Source organism: Tamandua tetradactyla, chromosome 16 (genome assembly GCF_023851605.1).
Source record: "Tamandua tetradactyla isolate mTamTet1 chromosome 16, mTamTet1.pri, whole genome shotgun sequence".
Taxonomy (NCBI): domain Eukaryota; kingdom Metazoa; phylum Chordata; class Mammalia; order Pilosa; family Myrmecophagidae; genus Tamandua; species Tamandua tetradactyla.
In genome coordinates this window covers 11,714,477-11,732,664 of record NC_135342.1, presented here as the reverse complement: position 1 = coordinate 11,732,664, position 18,188 = coordinate 11,714,477, and the positions used below count along the sequence as shown (strand labels likewise).

Here is an 18,188-nt window from a genome sequence, read left to right as displayed (position 1 = left end):
TTCTGTGACACCATGGTCTCCTTGTGACCTCACCAGCCTCCAGAGCGGGGGCAGGACGACAGGTACCCGAGGCCCACGGCGGTGTAGACTCCTGCATGCACACGCACTGGCGGACCAGAGGCTACGGCTGTCCCGGACCTCTCCGGGGAGAAAGCCTGGGTGCCTGAAGGAAGAGCGGCTGGGGCCCGGATCCCGGGTGCCTTGAACTTCAGGGTTTGAGGGGGTTCAGTTCCGGGAATTACAGGTGACTGGGGCCCGGATTCGGGGGTTCCTTTGAAAGATGGAACATAGAGCAGGGATTTAGGTTTGCGGAGAGGGTGGGGTGTTTCAGTGGAACAGGAGCGTGACTCCTGGTCCGGTGTCCCTCCGTTGCCCCCTGTTGGGTGCATCAATCTTTTTAAAACCTGGAGAAGCCAGGACCGGCGAGACGGGGTAGAAATGCTCCTATATACAGAGCTAGGAGCGAGCGACGCAGAAAGGACTACTCAGACACCGGCGATTCACAAGCACCGGGAGCCTAGAAATAGAACGGAGGGCTCTAGGGGCAAGGGTCTGGCGCGGAGGCGTGACTCTAGATTAAGGGGCGTGGTCACATGCGATTGGGGCGGGGCTTCAGCGCCAGGGCCGGGACCAGAGAAGACTGGCAAGACCGGGTCTCCTCGGCTGTGCGCTGAGAGTCGAGGAAAGGGGCGTGGTCTACGCCTAGGGGCGTGGCCAGGGAGCATACTCCCGGTTCCGGGTAAGGAGTGCTTTTACCAGAATAAGGCGTGGCTCACTCTAGGGGCGTGGCCATCCTTTGGCAGACTCAGCGCGTGGGCGTGGTCCGCGGGCGGGGCGGGGCCACCTGATCGGGGCGGGGCTAAGGCTCGCGGAGCTTATCCAACGCTCCAGGTATCCCGCCTGGGCTCGAGACCAGAACTGTTTGGGGTTAACAGTCCGTAGACCGCCGGAGTCCGGGCGGCCGGTGACCGAGCGGTGGTCTGGGGATAAGGGCGGGGCCTAGACGGCGGGGCGGGGCGTGGGCGAAGGTGAGGAAGGAGGACTGGGTATGAACGTGGGCGAAGGTGAAGAACGAGATTTGGGGACTAGGCAGAGCCCAGAAGAGCTAGGCCTCGGAAGAGGGCCGGGGCCTGGCAGGAAGAAGTGGGTGCGAGGAGAAGGGGTAGGGATGGGTGTATTGGGAGGGGGTTGCCTGAAGAGGAGTGGAGTCAGGGCGAGGGGCGGTGCCTCAGCGGGAGGCGGTGTCTGGTTGAAATGGGAGGGCTTAGAAATTGGGGGCAGAGGGGGGAGGGGGGAGGGGGGAGGAATTGGCGGGTGGGGGTGGGGACTCTGACCCCTTACCCTGGCGACAGCCTCCCCGCTGGCCCGGCCATGTGGCACCCTCTGGTCCTGCTGCTGCTGCTGCTCCCCTCCGTCCCGGTGCCCCCCTCTAGTGCATCTCCAGTCCGTGAAGCTGAAGCCCAGGACAACTCCTCGGGTTTTCTAAGCCTCCAGAGCCTACTCCAAAGCTTCAGTCGGCTTTTCCTGAAAGTGAGCCATGACCGGGCAGGGAGGAAGAGGGAAGGGGACAGACGAGGGATAGAAGGGGCTTAGGGAGACAGATGGAGACAGGTCTTGGTCAGACAGGGGGCTCAGACGGGAAGAGAGGGAGTCAAAGAGGTAGAAAGGGGAGCAGGCAAGGAGAGGGGGGATAGGACAGAGCGACAGAGTCCCAGTCAGGAACAGGGAAAGGAGGCAGATGGACTGGTTGGGTCCTAGGGTCAGAGGACAGAGGGGGGTTGGGGTGGAGCAAGAAGCATGGGGCAAGACCTTGAGGGTACCCAAGCAGGGTTGCAGAAATACTGGGGAATCCGCAGTCCAGCCTCTCACCAGCCTCTCCTCTGGCCCTAGGATGACCTGCTTCGGAGCATAGACAACTTCTTCTCTGCTCCCATCGACTTCCGTGGTCTCCCAAAGAACTACCACCAAGAGGAGAACCAGGAGCGCCGGTTGGGGAACAACACTCTCTCCAGCCACCGCCAGATCGACAAGGTGCCTCTGCTGGGAAGTTCCTCCAGGAGTCTGACCACAATTCCTCATGCTGCAGCATGGATCGGGAGAGGAGGAGGGCAGAGGGAGGAAAGCAGGTTTGCACTCACTCTCTCCTGCCATCCTCGCAGGTGACTGACAACAAGACAGGAGAGGTGGTGATCTCTGAGAAGGTGGTGGCCTCCATCGAACCTGCAGATGAGAACTTGGAGGGTGTCTGGAAGGTGAGAGCATGCCCCCCAAACTGCCAGTCCCCAATTTTTTCCATAGTTTAGGAGGAGGGGAGAAGTGTTGCTGACCCTTCCACTCTCTCTCGGCTCAGCTTTCTCATCTGCAAAAGGCACTACCCGGTTCTCAGAGACCAGAGTTCCCACATCAGAGTACATCCCCACCTTTCAGTAAAACACAGAAGGTTTTGTGAGCTTAGATGTGCTTTGAATCCCAAAGCACCTGATAAGCTTCACTCTCATAAGCCTCAAACTGTGATTTGTTAATTCCAAAGCATTTTGTCTGTCTCACCTCTGTAAACCTCGAAGTGATTCCAATCACCAAGTGCTTTGCAAATGTCAAGATATATATATATATATTTAACAATATATAGATAGATAGATATCTATATCTATCTATCTATCTATATATTTAATCCTAAAAAGTTTTAAGAATCCAAAAGTGCATGGTAAACCTATGTGGCCCCTTCTCCACCTCTTTTTTATTTTGAAAATTTTCAAAACTAGAGAAAAATCGGGAAGCAAAAATTAGATCAATAAACACCTATATTCTCTTTCCTGTAGAGCTGGGTCTCTCAACACCATTGGCATTTTAGGACCCGATAATCCTTCATCATGGGGGGCTGTCCAGGGCATTGTAGATTTGTAGCAGCATCCCTGGCTCCTACCCACTTAATGGGTGTGGCACCCCCCCACCCAGGTCAGTTGTGACAACCAAAATTGTCTCCAGACTCCAGTGGAGAATTACTGACCTAGATGTCACCACTGCTTAACATGTTGCAACATCTGCTTTACTTTTCGTTATTTCTGAACCGCATAAAGGTAAACTGGTGACATCGTGACACATCACCCCCAAGTCCTTCTGCAAAGCCCTCCTCAGTGTAAGGCATTCTCCACGCGACCGCAGAAGCACACTCAAAACCAAAGAATTCGATGTGCGTGTCAAACTAGGTTTTCCTACGGGGCTCGTCAGACTTGAACTTGTTAAATCAGGCTGGGGTGGGGGGGCAAAATTTGCATGTCTTAACGAGTTCACAGAAGTTGCTAGTTCCTAGTCCTGGCTGCAGAATAGGCTTGGAGTAGCAAGGATGTGACATACATTCCTATTTGTGTTGGATCACCCCCACTTGACCTCAAATTGCCCTTTAGAGCTGATTTTATGTTTTGATAGTCAAGGATCACACTTTGCATTTGTGTTTATCACTCTGTAGTTAAACCCAAGAGGTTTTTTTTGTTTCTTTTAAAATGTTTTTTTAATTATAAACTATAACATATATATAAAGCAAAGCAAAAAAAAAGCAATAATTTTCAAAGCACACTCAACAAGAAGTTACAGAACGGATCTCAGAGTGTGTCATGGGCTACCATTCCACCATCTCAGATTTTTCCTTCTAGCTGCTCCAAAACTGGAGGCTAGAAGGAATATTAATATGGTGATTCAGCAGCCATATTCATTTATTAAATCCTATTTTCCCTGTTATAACTCCTCCTTCTCCTTTGATCCTTCTCCCAATCTGTTGGGATCTTTCAGCAATGCCCATTCTGACATTTTTCATGTTGAGAAGGGGTGTCAACACTAAAGAATATGGGGATGTAATTAATTGATAATCTTGGAGAGGCTGGTCTCTCTGGTTTAACTGACCTAGAAACCCTCTGGGAATTATAGGTTCCAGGAAAGCAAACTTAGTGGATGAAACTTTTATAGAGTCTCAGTTTGAGCCTTAGGTGTTTTTAAGAGTCAACAGGAGTTATGTTGGTTGGGGTTTAACAAACCATGGCAGTTAGCACTAACTGAAGCTTGCGTAAGAGCAGCCTCTATAATAGCCTCCTGACTGTATTTGATCTCTCTTGGCCACCGATGCCTTATTTTATTACACTTCTTTTCCCCCTTTTGGTCAGGAAGGCATTATCGATCCCATGGTGCCAGGACCAGAGTCATCCCTGGAAGTCACGCACCACATTGCCAGGGAGACTTTCACCCCTGAAAGTCATGTCTCACATAGGGGCATGGGCAGTGATTATCCTTGAGCAGAGTTGGGCTTTGAGAGCCCACATCTGAGCAACAAAAGAGGTTTCCTGGAAGCAACTCTTGGGCCTCATTATAACCCAAGAGGTTTTAATCCCAAAGTGCTTTGTGTATTTCAAAATGCCCTCTAAACCTTCTGAGTTCATTTAATCCTAAAGTGCTTTATAATCCCAATGGGCATTATAAATGCTGGGGTGTTTTGAATTACCCCAAATATGAAGTCCCCAGAAATGTATTTTCAATCCCAAAGTATTCTATCAACCTCCGGGTATTTTTCATCCTCAAGAGCTGATAAACCCAAGTGCTTTGTGGACTTGAAGCCCCAAAGTGTCCCTGTCATTTGCAAAGTGGGTCGAACCAGCCAGCAGGGACTGAGCATCGTGGAGTTGCTGTTTGGAGCCTGGGAGGGTCTCCATGTTCCTTCCCCCCAGGTGCCTAAGGCGGAGGAGAAGGAGGCCCCGGCGTCCCCTCAGAGGCCAGTGGACAGCCTGCATGCTGAGCCCCACCCCCGGGTGGCCTTCTGGATCATGAAGCTGCCCCGGCGGAGGTCCCACCAGGACACCCAGGAGGGCAGCCGCTGGCTCAGTGAGAAGCGGCACCGGCTGCAGGCCATCCGGGACGGGCTCCGGGGGGGGACCCACGAGGATGCCCTGGAAGAGGGGGCCCAGGGCTCCCCCCGCTCCAGGCTACCCTCCCGCAAGGCCCACTTCGTATATATCCTCAGACCCTCCCAGCAGCTATAGAGGAAGGAACTGGGGAGCCCCTGCCCCAGCGCTATATGGGAATAAAGTGTTTTCTTATTTCTAGTCGCAGTGCTTCCTTTGAGAATCAGACAGTGATGTCCAGCACTGCCACTTGTCGAGGCCCTCAGGCCTGGGATTCTCTTTCAGACTCGGTCTTCTAAAAGAACAACTGTCCCGTCCAGCGCATCTGTCCTCTGAGTATTGCCACAGCAACAAATTACCTAGAAACTTTGCAACTTAAAGCAGCCCAGATGTACTGTGGCACACCTGGTCCTCTGCTCTGGTTTCCACAGAGCCCAAATCAAAGAATCACCTAGCTCGGCTGTGAGTGGGAAGCTCTGGGAAGCACCAGCTTTTGCAAGCTTATCCGGGTCCCTGATCCCTTGCTGCCCACCAGCCAGGCCCACCCTTAGCACCTAGAGATCTCACTCTGTTCCTTGCATGCAGACCCCACATCTCAGAGCCAGCAACACTGCATCAAATCCACTGCACACTGGAATCGCTCGGGCTCTCCCTTTTGCCCCACCTCTCCTCTGCCTTCCTCTTCCACTCCAGCCGGAGACATTACTCTGCTTTTAAGGGCCCACCCGGGTAACATTCCCAGGATCCAGGAATTAGAGACTGGACGTCTTTGGAGGGCCACGATCCTGCCACACCCACGCCCATCCGCCTCTACCCTCACACCAGGCCTCATGGCTTCCATCCCAGCAGGCCTCTTTGCGTTCGCATGCCCTGACTCTCAACTTTCTTGTGGACACTATCTCCAACTTGCCCTGTTTCTCTCTCCCTTTGTCCTTCTGTCTGTCCCTCAGTGCCCATCAACTCCACTGATGCCAGGTCTGAGGCTTGGCACAGTCCCTTTCTTTGGTGCAAGCCACTTCCTCTCCTTGTCCACTTTGCCCCCTTCCCCAAAGCATCTCTTGTTCACTCCTAGACTCCTCCCTCGCTCCAACCGTCAAGAAGACTGATCAGGGTCCTCTCCTGTCCCGAGTCCCGTGGACAGTCCAGACGTGGCCCTGGCTCTTTCCCTTGAAGAGTGGGATCAGCATCGGATCCCTCCATAGGCAGACTTGGCACACTCAGGGTGCTTCGAGGGGCATGATGGACAGACACAAACCGAGGGCTATCTTTTAGGGGGAAAAAAATTCTAATTTTGATATTTTGATAGTTCCCCCCAAAAGCATCAGATGGTCATCAAGGGGAACCCCAGAACCTGATTGGTCCTCTAAAACCTTCTGCTCCCATGTCACAGTCCCATTCACCTCCCCGCCATTGACAAGTATTGTGTTAAATGTGTCTTTGGTAAGTATCCTTGCAAAATGTGTTTGTTTCTTTCTATGCATGCATGTTAAATCTATGTCAGAGGTATTAACATTTCTCATTCTGCGGGGGGGTGGGCGGGGCGGGGGGCGGCAGGAAGTCCACACCATCTTTAAGACCCATCTATGATGCTTCGGGACCCCCACTCCATCCCTGCTTAAGACTCCAGGACCAACACCCAGCGTGTTTAACCTCTCCACTCTCTCAGTAACGCCCGTCTCAGTTGCCTCTGATTTCCTACCACCCCAAACTCTTGCTGCAATAAGCATTATGGACAGAGGGTGGAGAGGAGGGATCTTTTGAACTATAAGTAGTAATAGAATTCCTGGGCTGTAGGGTATACATCTGCCCATTTTGAAGAAGTAGGATGACCAGACCAGTCTACTCCACCCAGTGGTTCAGGAGGATTCCATGAACTCTCACAGCACGCAGCATCCACGGTGGCTTTGTACTGTATCCCCTCAGCTGAGTTGAAACTGCATCTCCCAGAATTCCTTTCCTTGCCTGGGTCTAGTTTAGGGTTGGCCACAGGAGAAATTTTCACTGGGATTTGGAAGGCAGAAGGGAAGCAGCAGCCAAGCTTAACACTGGGAGGTTTGGTCTCGGCTTCGGCACTGTTGTAGCTCATGCCTTTTCTCATGGAACAGCTGGCTCACCTTCACGGCCAAGGCTCTTACCTCAGCTCCTTAAAATTCTGAAACTGGTTAGCAAAGTGCCAGCTACTCTACAGGTCACCGTGTGATCAGAGTGAGAGGCTTATGGGCAGTGAGAGATTGATGCAGATTAAAGTGTTCCGGCTCACCCCTAGTGGTTCTGGTGTGTCCTTGAACTCCCCAACTTTCACATCCACCTTCTCCCCCCAAGGGCAAGACCCTGGTGACAGGTCCAGCAGCAGACACAGGGGCAATGGGCCTACAGAGACGTGTTCAACCAGCTGCCACAGCGGCATGAGGTCTACTCCACTTAATAAATCCATTAATCACCTTGAAAACGTGATACTAGGTGAAAGAAACTGTTTCACAATGGACCACATATGATTTGATTCTGTTCATGTGAAATGACCAGAATAGGCAAATCTATAGAGACAGAAAGTAGATTAGTGGCTCGTAGAGCTGGGGGAATGAAATGATTGGGAGGGTGATGGCTAAAGGAGGTGGGATTTCTTTTGGGGGATGATGATAATATTCTAAAATTAATTGTGGTTTTTGTTGCACAATCTGGGAGTATATTAAAAGCCACTGAGTTGAATTCTCTATAGTACAGGAATTATATCTCAACAAAGCTTGTTACGATTAATTAATCCATTATATAGTGTTCTGCTTCTGTGACCAAACCCTAGTGAGGCACCATTATTCAGTTTTCTAATGCTTGCCCTTCTAATAAGGGTGGCTTACTTTTGCTTTTATAGAACATTCTCTGGTTACTATTCTCTTGCATTTCTCATCACGTATCAACTTTTTGGATTTCCTCTGCTGAAAGTTAGCCAATTCATACCTTCATCATCTCTCCATTGGAGCTGCTGTCTCTTTCTTGTTGATTCCTTCTACTGTCCCATTTTTAATCCCTTATTGATTTAGACATGGCAAATACCTTCTTGTGCTCCCCCGTTCCCTTACCTTATTGGTCTTTGGCAATCCTTGGATGAACAGAAAGTCCTTAATTTTCACGTAATCAAAGCAATTTTTTGGCTTGGGGTTCGTCCTTTAGCAATTTTTAAAAGTCGTCCTTTTAATATTCTCCTACATTGTCTTCTATTAACGTTATGGTTTTACCTTTTGTGTTTACGACTTAGTTAGCATCCCGTGTCCACCTTGCATTGTTACGCTCTGGGGAGAGAGCGGGCCTGTAGCCCTTACAGTTCATGGGATCGTGAAAGGGGTGGCCCGATGAGAGAGGAAGAAAGCAGGAAAGTGAAGGACTGACGGCGCCTCTCTCCCACGCCTCACCTCCTCCATCCCAACAAAATCCCACAGGCCCCTCGCAGCCAACCCACCCCAGACTAGATAACTGCATCGTCCTCCCTGCAGCTTTGCACAACTCGGGGAGAGCCTAACATCCACTCGGTCACCTAGGCCCGGCCTCGCCTGGCATTATCCTGATTCGGGGATAAAAATAATAACATACACCCATGACATAGCATCTATTGCTTCAATAAATGTTTCTTGGACCCCAGCCACTCTGCTAGCACTGGGGATGGATTAAGTCATGCCCAAGACAAAGCCCCAGCTTCCCCGACAGACAATAAATATATATTGGGTGATAATAAATACTGTGAAGAATAAAGCGGAGTGAGGGAGAAAGAAACTTCTGAGAGGGCAGGATCTAGTATATATACGGTGGTGAAGGAAGGTCACTTTGATATACCAACAGACACCGAAATGAGATTAAAAAAAAAAAAAAAAAAGCAAATCATGCAGATCTCTGGGGAAAGAAACTTCAGGCTGAGGGAAGAGTTAAGGCAAAAAGGTCCTGGCTTGATCCCAGAGCAAGGAAGATCACAGCTACCAATGGAGCTGAATCAGAGAGAAGGTCCTGAAAGGAGCAGAGGCAGTAGGGGAAGGCATGTAATGGAGGATCTTGGGGCGCTGGTGAAGAGTTTGTACGTTGTTCTACTTGCAATGGTGTGATAGTTTGAACTTATACGTACCCCAGAAAAGTATGTTCTCAAAGCTATCTATTCCGGTGGGTTTGGTCGAATTGTAAGTAGGATCTTTTTGGTGGTAGGATCTTAAGCTGAGATGTGACCCACCTCATTCAGGGTAGGTTTTTAATCGTCTTAGTGGAGTCCTTACAAAGAGGACAGAAAAAGCCTCCACAGAAGCTAAGAGAGAGAGAATTTAAATGGGGGAAATATACAGCAGCTCAGAGAAGAAGCCACTAAAACCAGAAGGTGAAAGCAATGAAACCTGGGAGAGAAGGGAGAGGCCAGCAGATGCCACCATGTGCCTTCCCGTATGACAGAGGAATTCCGTATCGCCAGCAACCTTTCTTCAGGAAGAAAGTACCATTCTGATGATGCCTTGATTTGGACAGTTTCACGGCCTTAGAATTATAAACTTGTAAGTTAAAAACCCCCCATTGTAAAAGCCAACCTACTTCTGGTATATTGCATTTTTCCAGCTTTAGCAAACTAAAACAAATAGGGAGCAATGTAAGTGTTAGCGTGAAGGAAATGACAAACTTATTACTCATCAAAAAGATTAGCCAGACCATACTATGATGGCTTCACCAGAATTTCACCTAACTCTCCCCCCCAAAAATATTGCCAGAACTAATACAATTAACTTAAAAAAATGGCCTGGAGGCTTCACAGAGCAGCCAATGCAGCAAAAAATTCAGGAATCATGATCCCAGAGAAAGAGAGAAAGGAAATGTTAATGAATTGCATGACATTCTGCAAGCAATTTCCCCTCTAGACATTCGCCAACTCCTATGTCATGCTTAAGCTGGAAGAATGCCCAGATATCAAGCAAAAAATCAAGCAATTAAATAGAAAGGTGCTACCATGATGGTAAAGAGCTAAGAGGAGAATTTGGCAGTCTCATGGTCCTGGGGAGACAAAAAAATTGGAATTCAGGGCCGTCCAAGGAGGGACCCGGTAAACACCTCAATTTTTTGGTGGGAGTCGGGAAAGTCTACACCCTTGTGTTAGTTAGATTCAGTTGTCAACTTGGCCAGGTGAGCATACCTAGTCTTGTTGCTGTGGACATAAGCCAATGGTACGTGAACCTCATCTGTTGCTAATTACATCTGCAGTCAGCTAGGAGGCGTGTCTGCTGCAATGAGTGATGTTTGACTTAATTGGCTGGTGCTTAAATGGGAGATTGCAACGTAGCACTGCTAAGCAGCTCAGCATTCCTCATCTCAGCACTAGCAGCTCAGCCCAGGCCTTTGGAGATGCAGAAAGAAGTCACCCCGGGGAAAGTTGTTGGAACCCAGGGGCCTGGAGAGAAGACCAGCAGAGACCATCTTGTACCTTCCATGTAAGAAAGAACCTCAGTGGAAAGTTAGCTGCCTTTCCTCTGAAGAACCAACAAAATAAATCCCCTTTTATTAAAAGCCAATCCGTCTCTGGTGTGTTGCATGCCTGCAGCTAGCAAACTAGAACAACCCTAGAAACAGGTGCAAATCAATCTCACCTGGGACTTGGTGATCTGCCCATACTCTGGCTAACTGAAGAAAACTAAATCCCTTCTGAAGGAAGATATCACAATCCAGAGCACATCATTTTATATATAATATTCATATTTTAATTTGAACATTACTATCCCAACCAGGAAACAGGACCAAATGACTGAAAACCAAGCAGAAAAATATACAATATCACCATCCACAGGTGATCCAAATGTTGTAGTTGTCGAACTTTAAAGGTACCATGATTTAAATGTTTTAAAATGAATAGCTGAGGGGGTGCAAGTATAGTTCAGTGGTAGAATTCTCACCTGCCATGCAGGAGACCAGGGTTCAATTCCCACTCCATTCACTACCCAAAAAACAAACAAGCAAAACAAACAAGCAGTAAACAAAAACTCAACAAATGGTGCTGTAATAACAGGATATTGACATGAAAAAATAATGAAATGTGACCCCACCATGCATACAAAAATAAAGAAATAAGCGAATAGCTGAAAAGATAGAAAGTTTCATCAGAGAACCAAATTCTACAAAAAAAGAGAATCCAATGGAAATTCTAGAATGGAAAACAAAATAATTAAAATTAAGAATTCAGTAAATGGATTTTACAGCAGGTTAGACATGGTGCAAAAGAAGCCAGTAAAAATAATACATTGAAGCACAGAAAAAAAAGTAGAAAATATGTAAAGGACATATGAGACATGTAGGTTATGGATAAAAAAGCTTAACAAGTACATCCTGGATTCAGAGAAGGAGAGGAAAAAGAGAATGAGGACTAAGCAGTTTGAAGAAATGCCAAGAATTTTACAACACTGATGAAAGACATCAACACACAGATTTGAGCTTTAGGAACCCCAAGCAAGATGAACACAAAGAAAACCATGCTGAGGCACATCATAATAAAGCCCTATAAAACAAAAAATAAAAATATCCTGAAAGCAGTCCATGGTAGTTCAGATTATGTACCTCATCAAATACATGTTCTTAATCTTAATTCATGTCCCTGTGAGTGTGGACTCATTTTAAATAGTCTGAAGTTGACATTTTTAGTTAAAGGTGCTATGACATTGTGGTAGTTAGATTCAGGTGTCAACTTGGCCAGGTGAAGGCACCTAGTTCTGTTGCTGTGGACAAGAGCCAATGGTACGTGAACCTCATCTGTTGCTGATTACATCTGCAGTCCGCTAGGAGGCGTGCCTGCTGCAATGAATGACATTTGACTTAATTGGCTGGTGCTTAAATGAGAGAGCACGAGGTAGCACAGCCCAATCAGCTCAGCATACCTCATCTCAGCACTCGCAGCTCAGCCCAGGCCTTTGGAGCTGCAGAAAGGAGTCACCCCGGGGAAACTTGTTGGAACCCAGAGGCCTGGAAAGAAGGCCTGCAGAGACCATCCTGTGCCTTCCCACATAAGAAAGAACCTTAGTGGAAAGTTAGCTGCCTTTCCTCTGAAGAACTAACAAAATAAATCCCCTTTTATTAAAAGCCAATCCGTCTCTGGTGTGTTGCATTCCGGCAGCTAGCAAACTAGAACAGACATACACCTCTGTGGTAGTTTGAAGCAGCATGTACCCCAGAAACAAGTTCTTAAATCGAATCCATTCCTGTAGGTGTAAACCCATTGTAAGTAGGAACTTTTGATCACGTTACTTTAGAGCGTGGCTCAGCCCAGTATGGATGGGTCTTAATCCTTTTACTGGAGTCCTTTATAAGTGGAATGAAATTCAGACGGAAAGAGAGAAACAATGAGGGAGGAGCCAGAAGACGAACATCAACGGAACCCAGAGAGAAATCAGAGACCAGGACATACACCATGAGCCTTGCCATGTGGCAAGCTAAGGACCAAGGATCACCAGCAGCCAGCTCCAGAATGCCATAGTCTTTGGGGAGAAAGCATTCCCTTGATGATTCCTTGATTTGGACTCTCTCTTAGCCTCAGAACTATGGGTAAAGACATTTCTATTTATTAAGTGAAACTATCTGCTTGGTATCTGCGTGAGCAACCAAGGAAATGAAAACAACCACACAATGGGTTGCTTGAACAATGGGAATTTATCTCATGGTTTCAGTGGCCAAAACACTTTCTTCTTTGCAGGGTTGGTAGCATTCTGGCAGGCCCTTGTTAAGCTGGTTTGAAGCTATTGTGTACCCTAGAAAAGCCATGTTCTTCAATCCTCATTCAATATTGTTGGGTGGGATCTTTTTTATTGTTTCCATGGAGATGTGACCCACCCAATTATGGGTGGTAACTTTTGATTAGATGGGGTCCACGAAAATGTGTCTCCATCCATTCAAGGTGGAGTTGCTTACTGGAACCCTTTAAGAGGGAATCATTTTTTTTGGAAGAAGCTCCAGTGCCGACAGAGCCCACACAGCCAGAGATCTTTAGGAAATGCAGGAGGAAAATGCCCCCAGGGAAACCTTATGAAATGAGGAGAGAAAGCTAGCTGTTCCCACGTGTCTTCCCTAGCTGAGAGAGGTGTCCAGAAGCCAGAGACCCCAGCAGACACCAACCACATGACTTCCCAGCTGACAGAGGTGTTTCGGATGGCATCAGCCTTTCTTGAGTGAAGGTAACCTCTTGTTGGCGACTTAATTTAGACATTTTCACAGCCTTAGAACAGTAAACATGCATCTTTTGTGTGTGTGTGTTTACTAATTTAAAAAAACCTTAACAACAAACGAACAAAAACATTCTTAACAGATGATCATTCCGTTCTACATATATAATCAGTAATTCACAATAGCATCATATAGTTGCATATTCATCATCATGATCATTTCTTAGAACATTTGCATCAATTCAGAAAAAGAAATAAAAAGACAACAGAAAAAGAAATAAAAAGACAACAGAAAAAGAAATAAAAAGACAACAGAAAAAAAAACATTATACATACCATACCTCTTACCCCTTCCTTTCATTGATCACTAGCGTTTCAAACTAAATTTATTTTAATATTTGTTCCCCCTATTATTAATTTTTATTCCATATGTTCTACTTGTCTGTTGACAAGGTAGATAAAAGGAGCATCAGACACAAGGTTTTCACAATCACACAGTCACATTGTGAAACCTATATCATTATACAATCATCATCAAGAAACATGGCTACTGGAACACAGCTCTGCATTTTCTGGCAGTTCCCTCCAGCCTCTCCATTACATCTTGAATAACAAGGTGATATCTACCTAATGCGTAAGAATAATAAATGTGCATCTTTAAAAATTCCTCTTTTAAAAGCCATCCTGTTACTGGTATATTGCATTCTGGCAGCTTTAACAAACTAAAATGTTTGCTTTCCCATCACATAGCAATGCCCTCTCCTTTCGCCTCTGGGTTCCATTGATCTCGAGCTTCTGCTCTTCCACATGGCTTTCTCTTCTATAAAGCCTCCAATTATAAGATTAAAGACCAGTGTCATTCAGTTGGGCCACACCTTAATTAAAAATAACAGCTTTAAAAGGTAGTATTTACAATGGGTTCACACCCTCAGGAATGGATTAAGAACATCTTTTTCCTGAGGGATGTAATTCAGTATACCACCCCGCACGTACACTAACCAAAAGAAAATTGGAGTAGTTACACAAATGTCTCAGTTAGCCAGGTTGCCATGATGAATTCCACCTAATGGATTGGCTTTAACAAGGGAAATTTATTGGCTCATGATTTTGGAGACTAGAAGTCTCCATGGTCCTGCCAGGTCACGTTTTCTCCCAGACTCGGTAGCATTCTGGTGCTGGGTTGCTCCAACCCTTGTAGTTCTTGTCTTGCCCCTCTGCCTTTGTAACATGAACTTCTCCTTCTGGCGTCTACTTCTTCTGCTCAGTCATCTGTGTCTGTCTAGATTTCCTCTCTTTATAAGGACTCCCACCATATGGACCAAGGCCCACGCTGATTCAGTTTGGCGTCATCTAAATAGGATCGTTCATCAAAGATCCCATTCACAAATAATCTACACCTTCACTAATAATAAGATCTTCAAAGGTCCTATTTACAAATGAGTTCACACCCAACGGAGCACAGGTTAATACTTGAAGATGAGTCAATCCCCAATGACCGGTGTCAAACAACGTAGACGTTAAGGCAAGCAGCATTGCTAAAAGCAAAAAAGGATATTTCATAATGATAAATCTACCAGGAACATAGATTTATGTCAAATGGCATGTGCAAGAATATTCACAGCAGCATTATTCACACTGCCCAAAATTAGAACTGTCCAATGTCCATCAAGAGTAGAATGGTTAAGTTTTTGCCTGCCATGCCGGAGACCCGGGTTCAATTCCCGGTGCCTGCCCATGAGAAAAAAAAAGAGTAGAATGGTTAAATTGTGTCATATTCACAAAATGAAATACTCCACAGTTGTGAAAAGAGTGACCCCGTGCTGCATGATAGATCTCAGAAAGATAATAATGAGCAAAAGAAAACATGATCAACAGTGATTATCTTTGGGGAGTAATGATTAGAAAGAGGTGTTAGGGATACCTCTCTTTCTTAATATAGACAATGATTACACTAGTATATTTATTAAAATGTTATTGGCCTGTATATTAAGATTTGGCATTTAACTATATGTATGTTACAACTTTACCAAAAAAAAGGTTTTTTTAATTACCCAGACCTCAAAAAAGGAAAAAAAAAAACTGTAGAATAAACCAATCAATGAATGACAGAACACTGGTTAATAAAACTAAGAGATACACCACTGACCAGGCTGTCCTATGAAGACGCTTGGCATGCATTCTGACTGAACTCTCCTAAAGCCCCATGAGGTGGGTAACAATTGTCTCCATTTTGGAGAAGAGGAAGCTGAGCTTCAGGAAGTGAAGCCACTTTCCAAGGTCACAGAACAAAGGCACCAGGTTTTTTAAATCCATACCTCACCTCTTGAAGCACTTCACCACTCCACCTGCCAAACCAGTTCCTTCCCAGGCTTTATAACAGGCCACCACCTAATAGCCAAAATAATAACTACCAATTAACAGGGACCTTGTATAAGCCTGGAATTATCCCCTTGAATCCTCCAGGTAACCTAAGAGATCATTATTATCTCTATTTTTGGGATGAAAACTGAGGCTCTGAGAAGGGAAGTCATTTTCCCAATGTCACAGGAAGAGAAGAAGCCAGAGTATAAACCCAAGAGTATCTGACTCCAGGATCCATAGCCTTAGCCATTACTCTACACTCTTCAGTAGTTACCCTTGACTACTGAATTCATCCACCCATCCATCCATCCATCCATCCACTCATCCACCCAGTCATACATTCAGCAAATATGCTTTGACTGCCACACTGGGCCTGACATGTCCTAGTCCCAAAACAAAGTCTGCATAGAGCTCACATTCTAGAGAAAATTACCAATAATAACCTAAACATAGCTCAACTTCCCTGGCCATTAGAGAAATGCAAATCAAAACCACAATGAGATATCATCTCACACCCACCAGAATGGCCATTATCAACAAAACAGAAAATGACAAGTGCTGGAGAGGATGTGGAGAAAGAGGCACACTTATTCACTGCTGGTGGGAATGTCAAATGGTACAACCGCTGTGGATGGCAGTTCGGCGGTTCCTCAAAATGCTGAGTATAGAATTGCCATATGACCTGGGCAATACCCGGCAATACTCAAGGGACATAAGGGCAAAGACACAAACGGGCATTTGCACACCAATGTTTATAGCAGCATTATTTAAAATTGCAAAAAGATGGAAACAGCCAAAATGTCCATCAACAGACGAGTGGCTAAACAAACTGTGGTATATACATACGGTGGAATATTATGCAGTTTTAAGACAGAATAAAGTTATGAAATATGTAACAACATGGATGGACCTTGAGTACATTATGCTGAGTGAGACTAGCCAAAAACAAAAGGACAAATACTGTATGGTCTCACTGATGTGAACTGACATTAGTGAATAAACTTGGAATATTTCGTTGGTAACAGAGACCATCAGGAGATAGAAATAGGGTAAGATATTGGGTAACTGGAGCTGAAGGGATACAGACTGTGCAACAGTACTGAATACAAAAACTCAGAAATGGACAGCACTATACTACCTAAGTGTAATACAATTATGTTAAAACACTGAATGAAGCTGCATGTGAGAATGATAGAGGGAGGAGGGCTGGGGGCATAAATGAAATCAGAAAGAAAGATGTTAAAGATTGAGATGGTATAATCTAGGAATGCCTAGAGTGTATAATGATAGTGACTAAATGTACAGATTTTTAAAATGTTTTTGCATGAGGAAGAACAAAGGAATGTCATTATTGCAGGGTGCTGAAAATAGATGGTAATTAATATTTTAAAATGTCACCTTAGGTGTGAGACTAAAGCAAACAATGTTTACTTGGCACAAAATTTATATTTTGACTAGTGCATTTCCTAAGATAACTTATGTAGGTAGTTTGATTGAACACCATAAGTACTTGGAATCTCAGGTAGGACATGAGATTTTGTTGGTTTGCCCAGAGTGATGCCCTGATGAATCCCAGAGTGATTCGATCAGTGAGTGGAAAAGTATTTGCAAAGTCCCCTTCAGGGAATGGTGAGAACAGAGAGAAATTCAACTTTCCCAAGTTGAATTCTTGATATTCTCAGAAGCAATGTGGACAACCAAGCTATAGGCTGAGCCCCCAGTCTTGGGGGTTGTTCATATGAAACTTAACCCCACAAAGGATAGGTCAAGTCTACTTAAAATTTAGGCCCAAGAAAAGAACTAGCAAAACAACAGAAAAAGATATAGAATGTTAATATAGAGGAAAAAAATAAAAATAATAATAATAGTAAAAAGAAAAAAAAAGAAAAGGAAAAACAAACAAACAAACAGACAGACAGACAAAAAAAAAAGATTTAGGCCCAAGAGTTATCCCCAGGAGAACCTCTTTTGTTGCTCAGATGTGGCCTCTCTCTCCAGCCAACACAACAAGCAAACTCACCACCCTCCCCCTGCCTACGTGACATGGGACATGATTCCCAGGGGTGTGGACCTTCCTGGCAATGTGGGACAGAAATCCTAGAATGAGCTGAGACTCAGCATCAAGGGATTAAGGAAAACCCTAGAATGAGCTGAAATTCAGCATCAAGGGATTGAGAAAACCTTCTCGACCAAAAGGGGGAAGAGTGAAATGAAGACAAAGTGTCAATGGCTGAGAGATTCCAAATGGAGCCGAGAGGTTATCCTGGAGGTTATTCTTAAGCATTGAGTAGATATCACCTTCTTATTCAAGATGTAATGGAGAGGCTGGAGGGAACTGCCTGAAAATGTAGAGCTGTGTTCCAGTAGCCATGTTTCTTTTTTTTTTTTTCAATGTAATTTTATTGAGATAGCTCTGCACACCACACAATCCATCCAAAATAAACAGTGGTTCACAATACATCACATATTTCTGTATTCATCACAATGATCATTTTTAGAACATTTACATTACTCCAGAGAAAGAAATAAAAAGAAAAAAGAAAAATCCCATACATCCCATACCCCTTACCTCTCCCTCTTACTGACCACTGGCATTGCACTCTACTCACTTTTAAGACTTACAATAGAGATAGATTAACTAACGCAGTGCAGTTTTGACATGTGTATATATATATACAAAATCAGTGAAACAAAGCAAAACATCAAGAAGTAGGTCCATACAAACACAGCAACTGACCCTTATTTTTGCAATATAGTTAAACAATCATTACCAACGACCAGAGTAATG

At 45.3% G+C, this 18,188-nt stretch overlaps 1 protein-coding gene across 7 annotated transcripts; it reads left to right on the top strand.

Annotated features, from left to right (window-relative positions):
- Nucleotides 1-56: 56 nt before the first annotated feature.
- On the top strand, nucleotides 57-5,087 carry DKKL1 (dickkopf like acrosomal protein 1). 7 transcript variants are annotated; one of them, XM_077131174.1, is made up of 5 exons: nucleotides 57-244; nucleotides 1,353-1,530; nucleotides 1,891-2,031; nucleotides 2,160-2,252; nucleotides 4,713-5,087. In XM_077131174.1, the coding sequence occupies exons 2-5, from the start codon at nucleotides 1,372-1,374 to the stop codon at nucleotides 5,022-5,024; spliced, it is 705 nt and encodes a 234-aa protein (XP_076987289.1). In that variant the 5' UTR covers nucleotides 57-244; nucleotides 1,353-1,371; the 3' UTR covers nucleotides 5,025-5,087. The 7 variants fall into 7 exon arrangements, with proteins under 7 accessions (XP_076987289.1, XP_076987292.1, XP_076987291.1 ...); XM_077131177.1 differs by lacking the exon at nucleotides 57-244 and adding an exon at nucleotides 796-891; XM_077131176.1 differs by lacking the exon at nucleotides 57-244 and adding an exon at nucleotides 873-964.
- Nucleotides 5,088-18,188: the final 13,101 nt, after the last annotated feature.